General features: G+C 35.4%; 2 protein-coding genes across 3 annotated transcripts; one reads left to right on the top strand and one right to left on the bottom strand.

The window, feature by feature from the left end:
* Nucleotides 1–202: 202 nt before the first annotated feature.
* On the top strand, nt 203–3,129 carry LOC107914885 (putative clathrin assembly protein At1g33340). Its single transcript, XM_016843935.2, has 2 exons — nt 203–290; nt 1,165–3,129. Exons 1-2 carry the CDS (start codon nt 203–205, stop codon nt 2,310–2,312), a joined length of 1,236 nt encoding a protein of 411 aa, XP_016699424.2. The 3' UTR covers nt 2,313–3,129.
* Nucleotides 3,130–4,437: 1,308 nt separating this feature from the next.
* LOC107914061 (uncharacterized) lies at nt 4,438–8,090 on the bottom strand. Of its 2 annotated transcripts, none has more exons than XM_016842786.2 (6): nt 7,862–8,090; nt 7,402–7,534; nt 7,072–7,175; nt 5,834–6,005; nt 5,616–5,756; nt 4,438–5,551 (listed from the first exon to the last, which is right to left on the bottom strand). In XM_016842786.2, exons 1-6 carry the CDS (start codon nt 7,900–7,902, stop codon nt 4,592–4,594), a joined length of 1,551 nt encoding a protein of 516 aa, XP_016698275.1. In that variant the 5' UTR covers nt 7,903–8,090; the 3' UTR covers nt 4,438–4,591. The 2 variants fall into 2 exon arrangements, with proteins under 2 accessions (XP_016698275.1, XP_016698276.1); XM_016842787.2 differs by having other exon boundaries at nt 7,402–7,497; nt 7,862–8,083.
* Nucleotides 8,091–20,808: the final 12,718 nt, after the last annotated feature.

The raw sequence follows: 20,808 nt of genomic DNA on the forward strand, positions 1-20,808 counted from the left end.
TGTTTTATTTGATTATTTTATAGTATAAAGATTAAGATATTTTATTTAACAATGAAGAAAGAGACTTAATTGTCTTTGAATTTTAAATTCCTAAAAATAAAAATACAAAAAACTAAACTTTAAAATAAAATAAAAAATACAGAGACTTACAAGATATTTTAACCAATAATTTATGTTTGACCAACACATGAGGCAACAGTGAATGGGATTGACAGATGAAGAAGCGGCTTCAGTTTCCTCATCGCTGAACATATTAGGGGGATATATGTTTGAAAATGAGGAACTATGGGGTAAGGCCAATTACTATTAGCAAATATATGTATGCTTTTGGAGAAATGCAAGTGATAAAGAGAAAGTTGGAGCATTTACCATTTTGCAAAGTCAATATCGGTTATTATATCACAAGATTTGTTTGAATGGGTGGAATGTCATTCATAAAACTAAATGCTGATAATGTACGAATTGATACACCACCATGTATGCATACATGATGCTGCGAATGGGAAGGGAGTTTGATGCAGAAGAATCATATTCGGGAGAATGAGGTTCTTTCAGCCCACCACATAATTAAAACAACTCTTTTTGGGGGTCGTTGACTCTTTGGAGTTGCTATTGTATGTGATTATTCATTGATATCCAGAGGAGACTTCTCTCCCAAGGCACTACAAACTTTCTTATTGGGTTTTCAACTCCCTAACCATCAATTCCTTAGTTGAATGTTGAATAAAGAAAACAGAATCCCAGGCTTTTAGTGGTGTACCCAATGCCCAACATCTTCATTTTATATTTGATATGTTTTACACCTTACTTCCAACTCTAAATCTTGTACTCCTAAGTGGGGCATGTTCCATGGGTTCTTTATGATACCATAATTTATCCAATGATGTGATTTCCATTTTTCTAATGAAGGAGGTGTTTTTATGAGATAAATTTATATACACCAACAAGAGCATATTAAATAATAAAGTAACAAAATCATGCAATATTTGATTTGAGCAGAGAACATTAGTATTTAACTTTGAAATGTATACTTTTTGTATGGCCTGGTGTATTTTAAAATCTAGAATCTATTCCTTATTGCAGATTAATTTTCAAACGGGTCTATCCCCTCTTTCTATCTATATAATCTGCCTATTGTCAAAACTTAATCATATCTACGCTTAGTAAATCAAAAGAAAAAAAAAATGGGGGTACACATACAGAACAAGATCCGCCTAGCTCTTGGGTCAGTGAAGGATCATGCATCCATCGGTAAGGCCATGATATACAACCACCATGACCGAAAAGCCTTTTCCGATATAGAGATCGCTGTGCTGCGAGCAACCGGCCACGATAACGGTCCCATAGGAGACAAATACATGCATGAGATCCTTTTCCTCGTCTCCAACTCGCCGGGGTCCATCCCTTTCCTCGCCGAAAGGATTTCACGGCGCCTCTGCAAGACTCGACACCGCCTCGTTGCTCTCAAAACGCTTTCTCTCATCCACCGTCTCTTGCGAGGTGGCAACCGTTGCTTCGAACAACAGCTGCGTAGCGCTCATGTTTCGGGTCATCTCCAGATGAGCACCAACAGTTTTCGCAAGTGTTCGGATCCTTGGTCTTCGTTCCTGCGCAGCTACGCGGCTTATCTGGAAGAACGAGTGGGATGGGCCATTAACCAAGCCGGGAAACTCGAACCGGTTATGTTCAACGGCTTGGAGTTCGGGTGTTACGAGGAGAAGTCGGTGGATATGGTGTTTCGTAAGTTACCCAAATGTCAAGCGTTTATAGACAGGGTCTTGGATTGTTCGCCGCGTGATATCGTGCCTGTTGCAGACAGCTTAGCTCAAGCGGCCTTGGTCAATACCTTGAAAGAGAGCTTCCAGGTTTACATCATGCTTTGTGATGGCATCGAAATCCTCATCAACATGTTCTTCGATTTAACAAGACCAGCCAGAGCTTTGGCCTGCGACATACTCAAGAGAGCTTCACGCCAAAGCAAGGAACTTCACGATCTGTATGAAACCTGCAAAAGAGTTATGGAAAACAAGAATCTCGGGTATCCCAATGTGCAGATAATCACCATGGATCATGTTTTGGCATTGGAACAGTGCTCTAGCTTTATGTCAACAAGCACCTCAACAACACCTCCTCCACTATCCGATTGCCTAACAACGTTGGGTAAAGAAAGTAAAAAGGAAGGGAATGGAGATAATGGGTCATCATCATCTCAGTTTTCATGCACTATGGAAACCAAAATAAGCAAGGTTTGGGTTGTTTTCGAAGAAGACGATGGTGAATTACAGGTGCCTATGGCTATGGATATTGTTTAATGAGAGACAGAATAATTGAAGTAGCAGCTTTGTCAACGCCCATTGTTAACTTACATGACAGACGACAAGTCCAATTTTGCAGGTATGAATCTGAACCAACCATTCCTTTCAATCGAAAAAGAGGAAATTCTTGTGTACCTAGCTGTCTAATAAAGCTTGATTGACGTTCTTTGAGAAATTTATAAATATATACATGATTTAAAAGAGTTATGGTAATGCTATGATCCAACTTATAGTTCGAATCAGTTTATGTAATTATCCACAATAAGATCCAAAGCTTTGTAAATCTGCATGGCTATACCACCAAGAGGATATATATATATATATCTTTCAGATGATGAAGCCACGGCAAAGAGAAAATGATGAAATCGTCGGCAGGAGAAGACAAGAGAAAAGAAGTGATGAGAAATAACAAAGAATATTCTCTGAAAATGTATAGTAGTAAATCGAAAGTGTCATCAATGCTATGACATTCAAATAGAACAAAAGAATCAAACCCCATTTTCCCCAAATGTAATTCCTAGTTGATATATGCCCAAGACAAAAAAATGTATTGATAATGCACATAGACTAGTTCTAGTAAAGCCATACAATTTGCTTGGGAAAGCATACAATTATGTAGTTGTCACATGATGAAAGTATCATGATACTTTCGTGGATTGATAGGTCTTTGTTAGAGAACAATCTCACTAAACTTGATACTGCTTCAACTATGATACAAAGTAATTATATTGTATGGGGAGTATCATGATTTGATTTCTTCACAAACAGGTTCCAAATTGGATTGGATATGCCAAAGGAAGAGCGAATTTGGGTATTGTTATAACTCTAAATTTTAGAGTTATGTTGACTGTAGTTCATACAACTTCTCATACTGCTTTGAAGTTTTTTAAAATTCTTTGGTGGAGAGAAAAAAATATTGCAAACAAGTGAATGAAATGTACGAAAAAAGTGGAAAGAAAGACCAGAATAGACCCTGTGATATTGAATGTAATAACAAATGGTAATTTGTAAGGAGAAGAAAGAATTAAAAATAAGGCTTTTAAAGATAGCTTTGGGAGTTAGAATTCTGAAAATATGTCCTTCCACAAACTATGAAGGGCTTCTACTTATAACGTCTAGTAATGGAAGTTACAAATTTAAGCATTAAATAGGAATGTAATAACGAATAATGTAAGTTAAAAAGGCATTATTTTCATTTTATAATAAAGAGTTTAAGTTATAATGGTGAAGGGTGGAATAGTGAAATCTTGTTCACTATGTTTTAGAAAAAAAACGGCGGAAATTACAAATAAATAAATAAATAAATAAAAATAAAATATTTTAACTAACTCTATTTTTTATTCATCAAGATAATTTCTCTAGAACATTTTAAGAGTGAAGACAATTTAAGAACATTACCATATTTTGAGATTATTTTCACCTTTTTTACTTTGATGAAGTAGTACCATGGGAAATAGATTCTATAAAATATCTTTTGGAATGCAAACTATTCTTAACGACAGATTATTATTGAAGGAGAGATTTTCCTAAATAAGGGTCGTTCTAACTTGTTTCAAATGTGAATTATTCTCAACATAATTGTTCTTGATAAAAATTGTTCCAAATAATAATTATTCTTAAAAAAGATTGTTCTAAATAATGACTCTTCTTAAAATATAATTTTGTTCTAAATAAAAGCTATTATCCTAAATCGCAGTTATTCAAAACAAAAATTGTTCCAAACATCAACTATTTTCAGCAAAAATTATTCACAGCTATGCTGGATAATCGTTATTTTAAATTAAAACTGTGTCTTGAAGATCTCAAGTTACTCAAAACATGACCAATCAATAAGAACAAGCACATTAAACACTATATATCAATCTAAAAATCGGGATATAATATAATAATTAATTTGCCACTTAAAGCCTATCTAATAATACAAAATTATTTTTATAAAAAAATTATTAAATTTATTCATGTTACATATAAATTCTTCTATTCTTTTATATCACGGATTTAAAACTAGTGTATCCCTGAAAGCCCATTCCATTCTGCATTGTATTCATCACACTATATAAATCCTGATTTCTTTCTTAATACTTGTATTTTAAGGACTGATAAACGACTTTGCTAGAGCTAGTTAAAAAAAAAAGCAGAAACTTTTATTTCCAAGGCAACGTTTTTCCGACTATTTTACAAAAAAAAAAAAGAAGAAGATGGACACCATATCTGGAAACTGTTATAATTTAAATCCAACCAACACAAGCCCACTGTAGCCGTAACGAGTAGGGGAATTATGTACGTTTAAAAGAATCACCAGATCCAAAAAGGTTTGGATATAAGTAATCATCATTCATAGACGGCAATCTCTGCGGCAGTTGTTGATGCTGCTCTTGTTCAAGTGCATCGTCTCTGGAAACCGGTGAATCCAAACCTTCTTTAGATTTGCTCACTGAAGGAACATCTGCTGCCTCAAATCCCTTGTTCTCCTGATCCTGACGTACCGTGTTGGAGTCCAAAGAATACGAAGCATCAATGGGATAGGTAAAAGAGTGTAGATGATCAAAACTCGGGTTTTCCATACTAGCTGGTTGATGAGGGATATTTGTATGAAAATTGTTTTCAGAGCTACCCTCGTTGACCTGGCCATTCCTTTTCTGTGTAAGTTCGGCAATTCTGACTTGTGCAAGACTTGCTGCTGCCCGAGCTGCAGCTGCAGCGCGCTCAGCAGTTTCAGCAGCTGACTGAGCAGCAGCTAAAACATCCTCCAGATCTATGTTGGCCTCGCTATTTGTTTTCAAAATCGCAGGTGTTGGATCACTTGGTCTTTCAGAAATTGGTGAAGCAGATACGGGTGGAGAAGAAATGAATGGCAGAAATTGTTTATTTTCTTTGGCTCCAGCTGGATCGTTGGGCATTGTACTTTCTTTGGTTAATGAATGTTCTTGCGTCATATCAGGCTCCAAAGGGGACATTTGTAACACATGTCTTGAAGCTCCAGAATGTCTAGATGAATGATCAATTTCAGGTTCTGGAGCAGCTGATGACAGTGGGTTAGTTACCGGTGCTGATGCAGCATTAGTGCTTGGCTTCAATGACACATTAGGAACTTGAGGAAAATCTAATGGGTCAAAGTCCGAATCAGAATCAGGCTGCTCGGTTTGGGCACGATTAGCGGCAGAAGTGAATGCTTCATCATGTTTCTCCACAGGAGGGGGTAACTTAGACCCAGTCTCAAGATTTGTTGGGCCATTCTGAGAACAAAAAAAGGTGTCTTAAAGATACAGGAACAGAGAAACGAAGTCTAAATTTACTTACCAATAAATCTTCATGTGGTTTGAAAAACTCAGACTCAGTAGCAGCTGGATCCCATTCCAACTCATGCTCTTCAGCAATTTCTTTCAGAATCTTCAATTTTACTTCAGGTGAAGGAACACGTATAGATAACAATTCTATCAACTGCATTTAAGAGGATGTCAACCAGAAGAATGAAAATATAAAATGAAATACACAACAAATCGTACAACTTCTAATACCTGACGATTAACACCACAATCTGGCCTCAGCTCAGATGCAGCTGATACAAATTCCTTCCCGTACTTGGAAGCAAATAGCATTTGAACCTGCAGCAACTCTGGTAGATCGGCACATCTTGGTGCAGCAAAACAAACACTAGATATTGCTTCCTTCAAATCTAGAGGACATTCCCTGAAAAAGGATGATTCTTCAAATTTTTATTCCACAGCATGCAGTGTGCTTTTAACACTCTCTTCTTTATTTCAAATTTTTTATAACTTATCAACTTCTTGTGTGAGCATATAAGATATCCAAATTAAACAAAATTCAGAATTCTGCAAAAATGTCATTCATCAAGGCAACAAAGTCACAGCAATAAGTGCAGAGAAATTTATAGAACTTCATTGACAGGTGAAAGTGCATCTAGAAAAGAACATCAAGTGTAGCTTTTACATTACTTAGGTAGGTAACATGTGCTGTTTATAACCTAGGCAAACATTGTTCTACCTCCAGAAAAATTCCAATGCTTCACAGATGCAAGGCACCCCAAGATTCTAATATTGGCAAGGCAATGCATAGGAGAAAGGTATTATGAGAACTATGGAGAATTTACAGAACTAAACATTCAATGAAACCATATTAAAGACAATAATTTGATGTTCATGACTTATGGCAGTTCACCAACTCCTAACTAATGAAACGATATAGAATGAGAGATTTTTGTTCTCATCACAGAACCCCAGGCCTAAGTTACTTTTCCTTTAAAATGTAATCCTCAACCTGAAGAATTCAGTCAAACTACTTTCTACTCAACTTCCAAAGGCCCTTACAAATATTTGGCCCCATCCTTCAACCTAAAGCTGATACCGCATTCTAGCTGGTACTTTGCAAAATTCATCCTACAAAACTGGTTCGGTTCAGACCCAAAGCGATTGAATCAAATTCAAAATATTAAAAACAAATTTGAGATTTTTGTTCTAGTCACAGAACCCCAGTTTTAAGTTACTATTCCTTTAAAATGTAATCCTCAACCTGAAGAATTTGGTCAAACTACTTTCCACTCAACTTCCAAAGGCCTTCTACAAATATTTGGCCCCATCCTTCAACCTAAAGCTGATACCACAACCTAGCTGCTACATTGCAAAATTCATCCTACCCAACTTGTTCAGTTCAGACCCAAAGCAATTGAATCAAATTCGAAATACTAAAAAAATCAAGAAAGAAAAAAGATGAGAATCCAAAATTTTCAAGCAGTAACCTTTGAGTCTCTATGATCGGAAGCCGGACGGCAATAAGCTCACAAAACAGTTCGAGGATCTCCTGAGCAGCCATCATGTTCTCTTCCCTTATTATATGTTCCACCTAAAATGTAAACCCCCAACCATTGTCTCATAAGAAGCTATCGACTCATTTTTCAAGTAGTACCAAAAAGAATTAGAATACCTTCTAAAAACAGCAAATTTAGAATGTACCGGAAAACCTAACTCACTTCACAAAATATTAAAAAAACAGCATATTTCGAGTATCAAATATATATATCTACTTCGATAAACAGTGAATTAAAATATATATGTATATATACACATACCCGAATTCGAGCAGTAGCTTCTTGGCCAGTCTCAAGAAGCTTGGCAATGTCGCGGCGCATCTGCTTTATCTGAATCTCTCTCCTATTCCTTAATAACTTTATCCGCGGAATCGTTAACTTCAGTAAAGTTTTGCTGCAATTTTTTTCCCCCAAAAGAGAGAGAGAGAGAGAGAGAGAGAGAGAGAGAGAGAGAGAGAGAGAGAGAGAGAGAGCGATAGAGATCAAACTTGAAACTATTTAAGCTAAATCTTTAAACTGATCAAACTAATAATTATGAAAAAGAAGAAAGAAATTATTCATCAAACAAGATCAACAAACAGAGAACAAGAAGCAGAAAAATCGATCAATTGAAAATTGAACGTAAACATGAATATGAGAATACTGAAAAATTGACAAAAAGAAATATACTGAGAAATCAAATGAAAACGAAAAAAAAAAGAAAAAGAGAAGAAGTAAATACCATTTAGCAGCTTTGAAGCCTTTGTTGAAGAATGAATCCATGATGGTAAGACGCGATCGCACAAATTAAAAAATGGAGACCTAAATTTTAGGAAAACGAAAAATGGCTTGGAGGGTTTAGTATTTTATATGATTGGATTAGAACAGGAAAAAAAAATAGATTTGTTTTATTTTATTTTACTTGTATTTTGGTTGCGAGGATAAGACGCGTCATCTCGTCTTTGCAAAGCAGCTTGCTTATGTCCTAAGGCTTTTATTTAAGGCCAAATGTTGTTATTAGTCATTGTACTCTGTATAAGTTATGAATTTAATCCATATAATTTAATTTGGTTCATTTTAGTCCTTTACTTTTTGAGTTGATCAATTTTAATCTCTGTTTCTTTTTAATTTCAAAATGTCAATCCTAACTTAAATGTTAATAGTTAAATCCTTGTAAAGTTGTAAATGTAGATGTTCTACACTCTCATTATTCTTAATCCCTATATTTTTTAAAATTTGAAATTCCATTTTTTACATAAATAATAATCGTTTAATCCATTAATTAATTTTTTAATAATATGTGAAAATAAAAATTGATATGATATAACATTTGTAATAATGTTTTTGCCACCATTTTTTGGATGGAAAATGGGGTCGACTTGGGTTTTGATGAAAACAAAAAAACGGGAGTCGCCACCAATCCTTTTTGATGAGGTGTGATTAGGTCACCTCGTAAAAGTGATTGTTTTTAATAAACGGTTTAATTTTATTAAAACAACGAGTTTGGTCCACGAAATTCAGAAAAACGGGTTCGGGAGTCGGTTACGCACGAGGAAGGATTAACACCCTCGATACGCCCAAAATTGGTACCTAGTTGATTACTTAATGTCTCAATGTCGAAAATTGAAAACTTTGAAGAATTTTAAAAATACGATCCTAAAAAAAAGCTCGGATAGCATGGATTAAAATTCAAGAGGATATTTGGCAATTTGGTTAAACGAGAAATCAAAACCCAGCACCTTAGGGTACCTCGAATTTTCAAACGCAAAACATTGCCTTATTTTGAAATTTTTGAAAGGATATTTAGCTATTTGGTTGAACGAGAAAAATCGATACCTAGCACCTTAGGGCATGTTTCTCGAATTTCCAAATGCAAAAACATTGTCATATTTTGAAATTTTTTAGAAAAAATTCTCATATCAGGAAAACAGCGTGTCATATCCAATGCGTTAGGACACAACATATTGAATTCCCGATAATGAGCTTTTATTATTTTTAAAAGAGTAATCTCGATTATTTAGATTCAACGAAGGAAATCGAAACCCAATACGTTAGGGCTCGATTCTTTCGAAGATTTAAAATACCGAATATTACTTATATTTTTTAAAATTTCTTTCTTGAAATCTAAAATTGGGTGTAATGAAATGATGATGATAATATAAGTAAAAATAATAGAAGCAACAATAAAAGGACACACATAAAAAAACAATTATACATGAAATAATGAGTAAATAAAAAACTAAAACATTTCATAAAATGATAACGAACACATAAATAAATAAATAAAAACAACAATAACAAAATGAATAATAAGAGATAAAGTATTAAAGTATATATATAAATCATATGAAAATAAGTAAAAAAAAATGAATATGTGTATGTGTTCATAAAAGTAAAAAAAAATGTGTATACATATATATAGTATAGAGCATAAATAATGTATATCTAGGTAGGTATATATATATATATAAACTAAAAATATATATATATGCGCGCACATACTACAAAAATATGTATGTATATAGATTAAAGTATATAAAAAAATGTAAGTATGTACATATATGAAAATTAGAAATATGTAAGCATGTATATAAGTATGTACATATATATATAACAAATCTAAAAACAGTATAAATAGGTAAATGACAATAATAATAATAATAATAATAATAATAATGGTAACATTAAAATAATAAAGTTAACAAAAATTGACTAAATAATAAAAGATGCTAAAAAAGGGATTAAATCGAAATGAAATAAAACAATAGGGCCAATTCGAAATAAAGGAAAAAGAAAAGGATCCAATTGCGATGCGCGTAAAAAGGGAAGAACCGAAACAGAAAATAAACCCAAAGTTCTAAAATGCAGCGCCTCAATGGACTAAAATAAAACAAAAGTAAAATCTTAGGGCTAAATCAAAATAAAAGAAAACAACAAAATAGGACCAAATTGTAATGCGCTGAAAAATAGGAGGGATTGCGCGCATAAATAACCCCTTTTAAGAAAACATGCGGATCCTCCCCTCTGGGTCGGGTCACTGCGCGGGTCAGGGCCAAAACGACGTCGTTTTGGCATCTGACCCCTAAGGGTAAAACGACGTCGTTTTGTATAGGCTATAAAAGCCAAAATTTTGTTAAAAATTTTCATTTTTACTCTTTTTTTAAAAAAACAGAGAGAATCCTCTCAAATGCCCCCCTTTCCTTCGGCCTCAGGTTCGCCGCACCTGCATCCCGCCGGCGCCACGCCGGCCACCGTACACGGTGGTCAAAAATTTCGAAAAAGGTTTTTTTTACTTTTTTTTGCTTCTTTTTTTTAACGTTTATACGTTGTTTAAAAATAAAAGAAAAATAAAAAAATCGAATGCAAACGAATGGAAGAAAAATAAAGAGAAAAGAAAAAAATAAAGCTTATACCGAAAAAGAGGTTTTTGAATCTGTTTTCTTTGCCTTTTTATTCCTTGAAATCATGAAAGAGGGGCCGAACCCTATTGTTTTACAATCATCGGTTTTTATAACCGAAAGCAAAGAGAAAAAAGAAGAAAAAATCCCCCCGATTTTGTGGTCTGTTTCTGTCTTCCTTGTTGTTTCTTCTCTACAGGTGCAAGTGGCGATGGGATGGTGGCAGGTGCGGCGCAATAGTGGCGGTGGCAGAGGCCAAGAGTCAGCAGATTCGGCGCTGTTAGGAGGCTAAGGGTCAAATACCCTAGTGCGGCGCCTAGGGTTTCTGTTTCTAAAACCCTAGGCTGATTTTTTTTGTGAAATTGGGCCTTGGTCATTGGGCCTTTGGTTAATCTGTTTGGGTTTTGGTCAGTTGGGCCCGGGTCAAAAATTGGGCTTGTACAGCTGCCCCTCTTTGCTCGTTGTCGTGTAACGATAATAGAGCAAAGACTAAGAAAGACCAATTTTTGCCCGGTCTCGCCGAGTCTTGACTTCTCTAACGCCTCTCTTTCCAAGTAGCTTCATTCCAGTCCATTATGCCTTGTTGCTTCGATCCATTCCGCTGCAACTTTAAAAAGACAAGACTTGTAGCTTCAATCCACTCTGTTGTAACTTCAAGGGGTGAGATTCGTGGTTTTAGTCTGTCCTACTGCAACGTTAGGGAGATAAGACTTGTAACTTCAACTGCAACTTCAGAGGTATAGGCATTGGCGCTTTGACCCACTCCGCAACGTCGGGGAGATAGAATTACTGGCTTCAATGTACTCCACTGTAATCACAAAGAGGTAAAATCTGTCATCTTCGATCTTCAATTTATTCCACTGCCAACCAAGGAGATAGAATTATCGGCTTCAATGTACTCCACTGTAACCACAGGGAGGTAAAGCCTGATGCGATCTACTCTACTGTAACTTCAGAGAGATAAGATCTTTTGTTTTAATCCGCTCCACTGTAATCACAGGGAGATAGGATTACTAGCTTCAATCTGTTCCGCTGTAATCTCAGGAAGATAATATCTGAAATTCTTCAGTCTGTTCCACTGTAATCTCAGGGAAATAAGACCTGACGCGATCTACTCTGCTATAACCTCAGAGAGATAAGATCCTTCATTTTAATCCACTCCACTGTAATCTCAGGGAGATAGGATTACTAACTTCAATCTGCTCCGCTGTAATCTCAGGGAGATAAGATCTGACACGATCTACTCTACTGTAACTTCAGAGAGATAAAATCTTTTATTTTAATCTGCTCCACTGTAATCACAGGGAGATAGGATTACTATCTTCAATCTGCTCCGCTGTAATCTCAGGGAGATAATATCTGAAATTCTTCAGTCTGTTCCACTGTAATCTTAGGGAAATAAGACCTGACGCGATCTACTCTGCTGTAACTTCAGAGAGATAAGATCCTTCATTTTAATCCACTCCACTGTAATCTCAGGGAGATAGGATTACTAACTTCAATCTACTCCGCTGTAATCTCAGGGAGATAAAATCTGAAATTCTTCAGTCTGTTCCACTGTAATCTCAGGGAAATAAGACCTGGCGCGATCTACTCTGCTGTAACTTCAGAGAGATAAGATCCTTCATTTTAATCTACTCCACTGTAATCTCAGGGAGATAGGATTACTAACTTCAATCTGCTCCGCTGTAATCTCAGGGAGATAAGATCTAACACGATCTACTCTACTGTAACTTCAGAGAGATAAGATCCTTTATTTTAATCCGCTCCACTGTAATCACAGAGAGATAGGATTACTATCTTCAATCTGCTCCGCTGTAATCTCAGGGAGATAAGATCTGAAATTCTTCGGTCTGTTCCACTGTAATCTCAGGGAAATAAGACCTGACGCGATCTACTCTGTTGTAACTTCAGAGAGATAAGATCCTTCATTTTAATCCACTCCACTATAATCTCAGGGAGATAGGATTACTAACTTCAATCTGCTCCGCTGTAATCTCAGGGAGATAAGATCTGAAATTCTTCAGTCTGTTCCACTGTAATCTCAGGGAAATAAGACCTGACGCGATCTACTCTGCTGTAACTTCAGAGAGATAAGATCCTTCATTTTAATCCACTCCACTGTAATCTCAGGGAGATAGGATTACTAACTTCAATCTGCTCCGCTGTAATCTCAGGGAGATAAGATCTGACACGATATACTCTACTGTAACTTCAGAGAGATAAGATCATTTATTTTAATCCGCTCCACTGTAATCACAGGGAGATAGGATTACTATCTTCAATCTGCTCCGCTGTAATATCAGGGAGATAAGATCTGAAATTCTTCGGTCTGTTCCACTGTAATCTCGAGGAGATAAGATCTGACGCGATCTACTCTGCTGTAACTTCAGAGAGATAAGATACTTTCTTCAATCAGCTTCACTGCAACCGATAGAGGCAAGGATTTGTTTTCGATCTGCTTCGTTGTTAACGCAGGAAGGCAAGATCTGCTATATTCACCAGTTCCACCGCAACCGATAGAGAGAAAGCTTGTATCTTCGATCTACTTCACTGTTAAGGCAGGACGGCAAGATCTGTTGTCTTTGATCTGCTTCGCAGTCAGTACAGGAAAGTAAGATCTGATGTCTTCATTGATCTGTTCTCTGGGGAACATGACCTGTATGTTCTATTTTATGAACCTAATTGTGCCTAGTGATTAGGATGACATGATCAGAACGAATCAAATGCTCCTAACTAGATGTGTATGAATGACATGCAAAATGTCATGAAAATGATTCCTTAATGCTTAGGTTATCATCACACAAAAGTTTATTAAGGCTTTATCACTGACGTGCTACACCGTCTTCTTGCTCGGCTAGCATATCCAAAGAAACACTTAATCTGATTGCCCCCCACTGTGAACGTCAAAGTTCAATCCACTGGGACATAAAATTTGTACCATCAATCTCCCACTGTAACCCAAGGGTAGAAAGGTATGACTTTTCTCAATCTTTTCTTATCGCAATTCAAGGATACAGAATGTGAAACACTTTGGTCCTTTACCCCATTCCCAAGGTGTCATACCAAATGCTCATGCACAACTGCAAAATCTTCGTCTCCAAAAAAACCTTTTCTTATCACTTGGTGATCATTGCTTGTTTGTTCATTGAATTTTTGTCACCAGCACGGCATCTTGTCATTTTGTTCAATCAATGTTTGGACAACAAAATCTGAAAAGATAGTCTTTAACTTAGACTCATCCTTCTTAGATATTTCGCCTTTTAAACTTGGTGTTTTCTAAACAATAGTTCTGTTTCAGGTTCCTATATTATTTAGAAACTTCCTAGAGTAATATGCAAAACTTTCATTGTGAAAGTATCATCATTCCAATGCAACATACTTGCAAAAAAAAGAATATAATGATGGATGAAATAGAATTGATTTGAGAACAAGCTCGAAATGAATGAATTATCAAGGGTAGCAAGAATAAAAGAGGAATTGATTGGAACACGTATCTTGAAAAAGAATGAAGTATTCCAAGAACAACAACAAATTCAATAGTATGAAGGTTAGGTGCCCCAGATATCGCAGCTTGAACTTATCTGTACAAACTTTCTGAAGACTTTCCTGAGTTTGACATGTGTTTAAGAGATCTACAGGACTCTATCGATGCCACAAGATGTCGCCTTACCCTTTCAGGTATAGCAAGATCACCACATGCCCCAATCTGATCACTTTATGCCCCATTTTGATCAATATTTGAGCCGCCCTTTTCGGGTTTTCAACTCAAATCCCTCTTTGGCCTAAGGTGCTCTTTGCGGGTTTTCCCCTTAGCCTCTCAATTTTTACTTTTTCATTTTTTCATTTTTTCATTTTTCATTTTTTCATTTTTTTTGACTCAAAGTGTCATTTGCAAGTTTTCACCTTGGTCCTTCCTTCTTCTTTAAACGAAGTGTTTTTTAACTAGATCCGAGTTTACAGGATTGACAATCTTACTCAGGATCAGTGCTCTTCTGAAAATGGTCTTCTTTACAACATAGGGACATTCTTGTTTTGGCATTCATTTCCCTTTAGAATCCTTTCGTTAAGGAAGAATCTTTTTCAACATCCAGCCCTTTCGTGGAATTCTTTGAGACGAGCCTATTTATTATGGGCTCATATTATTTATCTGACCTTGATGAATAGCTTTTAACCCTTTTCCTAGGGCCAACTGATCACATCGTGATTGAATCCCTTCAACAAGAAATGAGGGGATTTTAATAAGTAGAACTACCTCAATCCTGTAAACCAAAAAGAGAGGCGTTGCCCCAGTACCGATATTCGACAAACAATGAGGGCAAATGGTAATTTCTCACGTCAATCTTTGTAAGTCTCAGTCATTTTCCTTCAATTTTCGATGTTCAACTCTAGGAACTTCAGTGACGAATCGTGGTGTCCACTTCTAAGTTAATTTGAGACCTCAGCTATCGTGCTATTGTTTAAGCTCAATGCATTCTCCAACACCATCCTCTCTGAAATTCTGTATCGGTATAGGATGACCTTGATCCATGCAGTAGCCTCTCAAAAATGAAGCAATGCCCATCATAAGTCTTCGATAATGGTGATGTCCATGCCCCATTTTGCTCAAAATTTGAGTCGCCCTTTTTCGGGTTTTCAACTCAGATCCACCTTTGGTCAAAGCGCCCTTTGCGGGTTTTCACATTGACCTCTCATTTTTCTTTTTCTTTTCCTATTTTTGACTTTGATTTTTTTATTTTTATTTTTGTTTTTCTTTTGATTTTTTGATTTTTTTTTATTTTTTTTATTTTTTTGATTTTTTGAATTTTTTTGAGTCTGAACTCATGAGATCAGGCAAGTCCTGGTCATGTTTTTCGACCAGAATCAATGTTATTCTAAAGTCTTCCACTTTCATCTTGTATGTGAAAAATCTTCTTTGGTATCAAATTTCTTTCATAGAGCCCTTTTGGGACGCAACTACGACAGAAAACTTTGGATCTTCCTCTTTAATCCGGACAAAATCCAACAACATCTTGAAAGGATGAAAACTTGACTTCAAATGGGCAAAGCTATGCTGACTCAACGAGAGAGGCATTGCCCCGGCAAAGAATTGCATCGTTCGCACTGTAAATTTTTGATATCGTGCTGTTGTGCAGGTTTTATTACAAGAATCGAGGCATACCCTAGTATGATCATACAAGGACATCTTTAAACTCTAGAGGTAACTCAACAAGGTCTTGCTTCGTCTTTGTGGACAGGTCAATTCTAGTCTTCACCAAGTTCACAAATTTTAATGATTCCTTGAGAGGTAGGATCTGTTTATCCTCTTGTTCTACCATCCTCAACAAGTCCGGAGATAGGCTACAATCTGTGCCATCTTCAAAGTCGTGAGATCCCTCTAAACACATGTCTCGCTCAAAAGGAGATTTTAAGTCTGTAGCAGTGTCATTCATGTGGTTGATATTCGGAGACCTATTGTAGGTACAAGAGAATATACAAAGAATGTATGAATTTAAAAATAATTATCGGCACAGTATGATTATGAATGAAAGAATGATTTGGATGAAAGAATAAAAGAATAATCATTCAAGAAATGAAAGAATATTGGTTCGACAAAAAAAAGATCGTAAAGATGCATTCCATTAAAATAATGACGTTTAGACATGAGCCTATTTCACAAAAGAGTTCTTATTGTCTCTAGGCTAAAAGTAACAAGTGTGTTCTGAATATTACTCTGAGTAAGTTCTAAATACTATAGGGGTCTCTTTTACAATCTGATTATTTAGAACACTCCCAAGTTTATAAGGGCGAATATCTAATGAGGTCCATTTTCAGTTGTTTTCATGTATGACATTGATATGACCATTTTTTGACCCCTTCACAGAACTCTATCTTGTTGGACCTTAGCTAACCGCTCTTGTATTTGCAGTTGTAGTTGGTCTTGCCTCCCCCTTTGGAATTGTTCAAGTTTTTTAATCTTTGGTCCATGTTTTTTTATTCGGGTAATTGAAATAATTTTACTCAATAAGGGTCTTTTAATGGTCCTTAATGCACATGATGTTATGTAATGCAAATCCATGAAATGAATGCAAAAAGAGACGTTGATTCTTAGTACAATTCTATTAGATGAACTTTACTAGAAAACAAATCTCTTACATAAAGCGAATATATATATACGGCTTTGCCCTTATATTCCAAGACAAAGATTCCTTTCTTCATTCGCACGTTAAGATAAATCTCACGAACTCTTCAAATGGGACGTCTCTTTTATCTCTTTTTTGCTTGATCCGGGCCATGACTCGTTGCTCACTTATCCTCGTGATGTTCATGGCTTCTCTTTAAGAAAGTTCAGTGGCTCTCGAATAATCTTCGTCATCTTGAATCCTCGGGCAACGGAGTGATGGTTGTGTACTCCTCTATTAAACTATCACGTTTTCTTGGGCCATATTCGGACAACCGTATTATTATCTACTTTATCAAGAAACCCATTTCCTTATGACAAGCTCTCTATTAAACACCCAAATGTGAATCAACACCTCTTTTTATGATGAAAATGCAATGCAATCATAACAAAAAGAAAACAGGTTAGTACAAAAGCAAGTAAGAATAAATAGAACACCTATTCGGGTGAATACTAGGGGTTCGAAGTGGTTCTACCTAGGGTGGGCTCCTAAAGATCACTACATGTGGTTTGGTTCTAAAGAAAAGGTACACGAACCAGCAGATTCCTCGATCCTCACCCATTATAGGCTCATACGGACCGAGTTCAGTTCAGGGGAATACATTTCCCTATGGCTGCACAGAGATGAAAATCTCACGAAGACATAGGTATGGATGTATCCCGAAAGCGATCCACTATCCTGCACGGAGGTGAAAACCTCACGAAGGAGTAGCTTCTCGCTCTCAGTTAAAAGGTGTGACCAATGGTCATGCAATGCAATGTGCAGCGATATATAAAAATTTAAAATACAAAACATGATAAAAACTATAACTCAAAAGAAATGAAATGCAATGAGAGGATCGTATATTTAAACTAAATTTTCAACTTTCGACAAAAAGACAAGAAATAATCAACTCGTGGCTTGACTCTCTTATTTAAAATCCCCAGCGGAGTCGCCAAGCAGTCGACCCCGTTTTTCATCCAAAAAATGGTGTCAACAAATATGTTTGTCACATAAGATTTTAAAAATAGAATAATTTAATGACTTCTTTCTTGTTAGGACCGACATTTAAATTTTGAAATATGTATAGATTAAAAACATCAAATTAAAGTACAAAAATTAACTATATAATTTACACGTTGTATAAGGACTGATAGTAAAAATTTAACCTTTGTTTAACCCTTTTAAAAATAAATAAATGCGGGGTGGCTACCGTTTCGCGTCAGGATGGGGTCACAAAATGCTGGTATGTGTATTTACAAAAATATACTTTTTAAATTAAATTATTTAAAATTTATTAATTAGATTATTTAAAAGATAATTTGAAAAAACTTGAATAAAAAAACAAAAACAAAGTTTTAATGGATAAAAGTTTAAAAGGACTTAACAATAATAATAATAAAAGAACTTAACAATGTCATCTCATTACTTTTTTAAAGACATGATTTTGCTTATATAAAGTTTTGTCTAATTATTTAATTAAGAAAATGATTCCATAGCCCATACCAGAACCACCTTTTCTATTATTCATTTAGCTTCACAACAACATGCTAAACATAGTATTAACCCCATATAGAGGGTATGATTAGTTTCGATAAAATTTATTAATATAATGATGGAACATCTGTTTGGATCCAATTGCCACTTTGGTGGTAAATTGAAAATGAAAAATGGCCACTAAAAATATTATATTAACATATAAAATTGAAGAGTGAATCGTGGCCCTTGAAAGTCGGATTTGATGGAGAGAATTTTTTTGTATGTCATCGTACTTTTATTTTATATTTAACGGCCCTTAGATTTGCTTGAATATAGAGAATCAATCTTAGCCGTAGATTAAAAAAAAGGTGATGGATAAATTATTGTGTTATAATATTTTATATTGTTAAATTGAAAATAACATAAATGTTATCAATATCTCAACCCTTGGATTTAACGGGAAACTGAGAATAAACGGTAGCCATTGGATTAAAATCATTAAAGTTAGATTATTATATTATATTAGTATATTTTATTTATTATTTTAATTAGATATTATATTAAGAAAGATGAAGAACTTCCTTCATCATTCATTTTCTTTCTCACGCCACTTCTTTTCTTTACAAATTAGATTAATACCCCTCCAAGCCAAGAATCACCAATTTGGCATGAGAATCCTTAGTGAAACCAAGATACCCACAACCTAACTAGCTTAGTTTTTAAGATTGAAGTGGTGTGCTCATGATAAAGGAGAGAGAAAATCAAGTTTAAGTGGAACCCAAAGGATGCAAGAGAGAGGTAAAAAAGTTGAATCAAATGGTGTAGACAAAGGTAAACAAGTAGCAAAAGATTGAAGAGAGGTAAGAGAAGGCATAAGAAGCTCAATCAAGTAAGTACTCCTAGAGTTCTATCTTACCAAATTAAATTTAAGTGCAAATTATGTTAAAATAGTTAAATTAATTTTTATATGTTTAGTTCATACATTATTATGATAATATTTAATGTGATAGAGATTAATAGAAGTGATAACATGATTTGAAAAATTAATTGCAAAGTGAAGATGTTATGTGTGATAAAATTTGTAGTAGAAAGTATTAAATTGTAAAGTTTATAAAAATGACTATGTGAATTGAAATAAATATGTGAAAGGGTTTAAGTGAAGTGTCTATATGAAAATGAATCAAGCACATAATGTTGATGTATTGATTATTGAAATTCATGTTAATAAAGACTAAACTGAAGAGTGTGTAAAAGTTTTATTTGATATTGAATATATGAATGAATTTAATACAAATATTATTATCATTGCTCATGTAGACAAGATAAGAAGACCATTTACACCATTAAAGACCCATTTCTAACTTTATTTATGGAAATGGGCAAAATTTTTCATTATTTACTAGAAAAGGCCGATTTTAGTAAAACGCGTCTACGTAGGAGCGTTTTTGAGAGAAATTTCAGCAAAACGCGTCCCTGGGGGAGCGATTTTGCCATGTTAGCACAAAACGCCCCCACGTGGACGCATTTTGATGACGTGGCAAAATCGCTCCCCTAGGGATGCGTTTTAGCCCGTGTTTTTTTCCCCAACTGCTATTTGATTTTTTGACCGTTGAGGGGTCCAACGGTAAAAAAAAAACCTATAAAACGCCTCTCCTATTTTTTCACACATTATTTCTTCAATTTTCTCTCAAATTTCTCTCTAAATTTCTCAAAGCTCTCTTTAATTTTGGTAAAAAAGCTATCTTTAATTTTTTTTTTTCTGAATTAGTATTTTTTTATAATTTCGAAAATATTTGATGTGTTAGCAATGGCCGTGGAATTAATTCGTTTCGATCATAAATATATCTCCGTCGAACAAATGAAAACGGTAAGGATTAATTTTAATTTTTCAATATTATTTAATATTTTTTTCATTTATGTAATTTTAATTCATTTTTATTTTATAATTTTTTATAGCAGTCGTAGATTAGGTGTTACAATGCTATATTCGTAATATGTCTAGTCCTCCATCACCATTGATAGAAAATTACTTGCGGGAAGCGGGTTTTTGACACGTGGCCACTATAGGTCGGGGGTGCAAGTTGGACCCGAAACTCATCAGTGCATTGGTAGAGAGGTGGAGACCCAAGACGCGCACATTCCATCTTTCATGCGAAGAGTGTACCATCACTTTAGAGGACGTGCAGTTACAATTGGGATTGCCAGTGGATGCGTCCGCACTCACCGAGTTCGTTCAATCTGCTGATTGGGGAGCCATATGTTACGATCTTTTGGGTGCGATTCCGGATAATATTTACGGAGGTCAGATCGAGATGGACTGGTTACGAGACACATTTCCAGAGTCGGGGAATGATTCGACAGAAGTAGAAATAATACAATATGTTCGGGCACACATTCTTGAGATGATTAGAGGTTATCTGATGCCGAACTTGTCACAAAACCTCGTACATCTGAGGTGACTACTAAAACTCGTTGATTTTAGAGTAGCTGACGAATTTAGTTGGAGGTCTGCCATGTTGGCAACATTGTACTGGGAGATGTGCGAGGTGACGCCACCAACTAAAGCCAAAATCGGAGGTTGCCTATCACTACTACAATCATGGGTTCAGTTTTGTTTTCTATTTTAACGTCCTCGAGTGGACCACCCATATACATTTTCACTCATAACGAGG

This window comes from Gossypium hirsutum, chromosome D05 (genome assembly GCF_007990345.1).
Source record: "Gossypium hirsutum isolate 1008001.06 chromosome D05, Gossypium_hirsutum_v2.1, whole genome shotgun sequence".
NCBI lineage: Eukaryota > Viridiplantae > Streptophyta > Magnoliopsida > Malvales > Malvaceae > Gossypium > Gossypium hirsutum.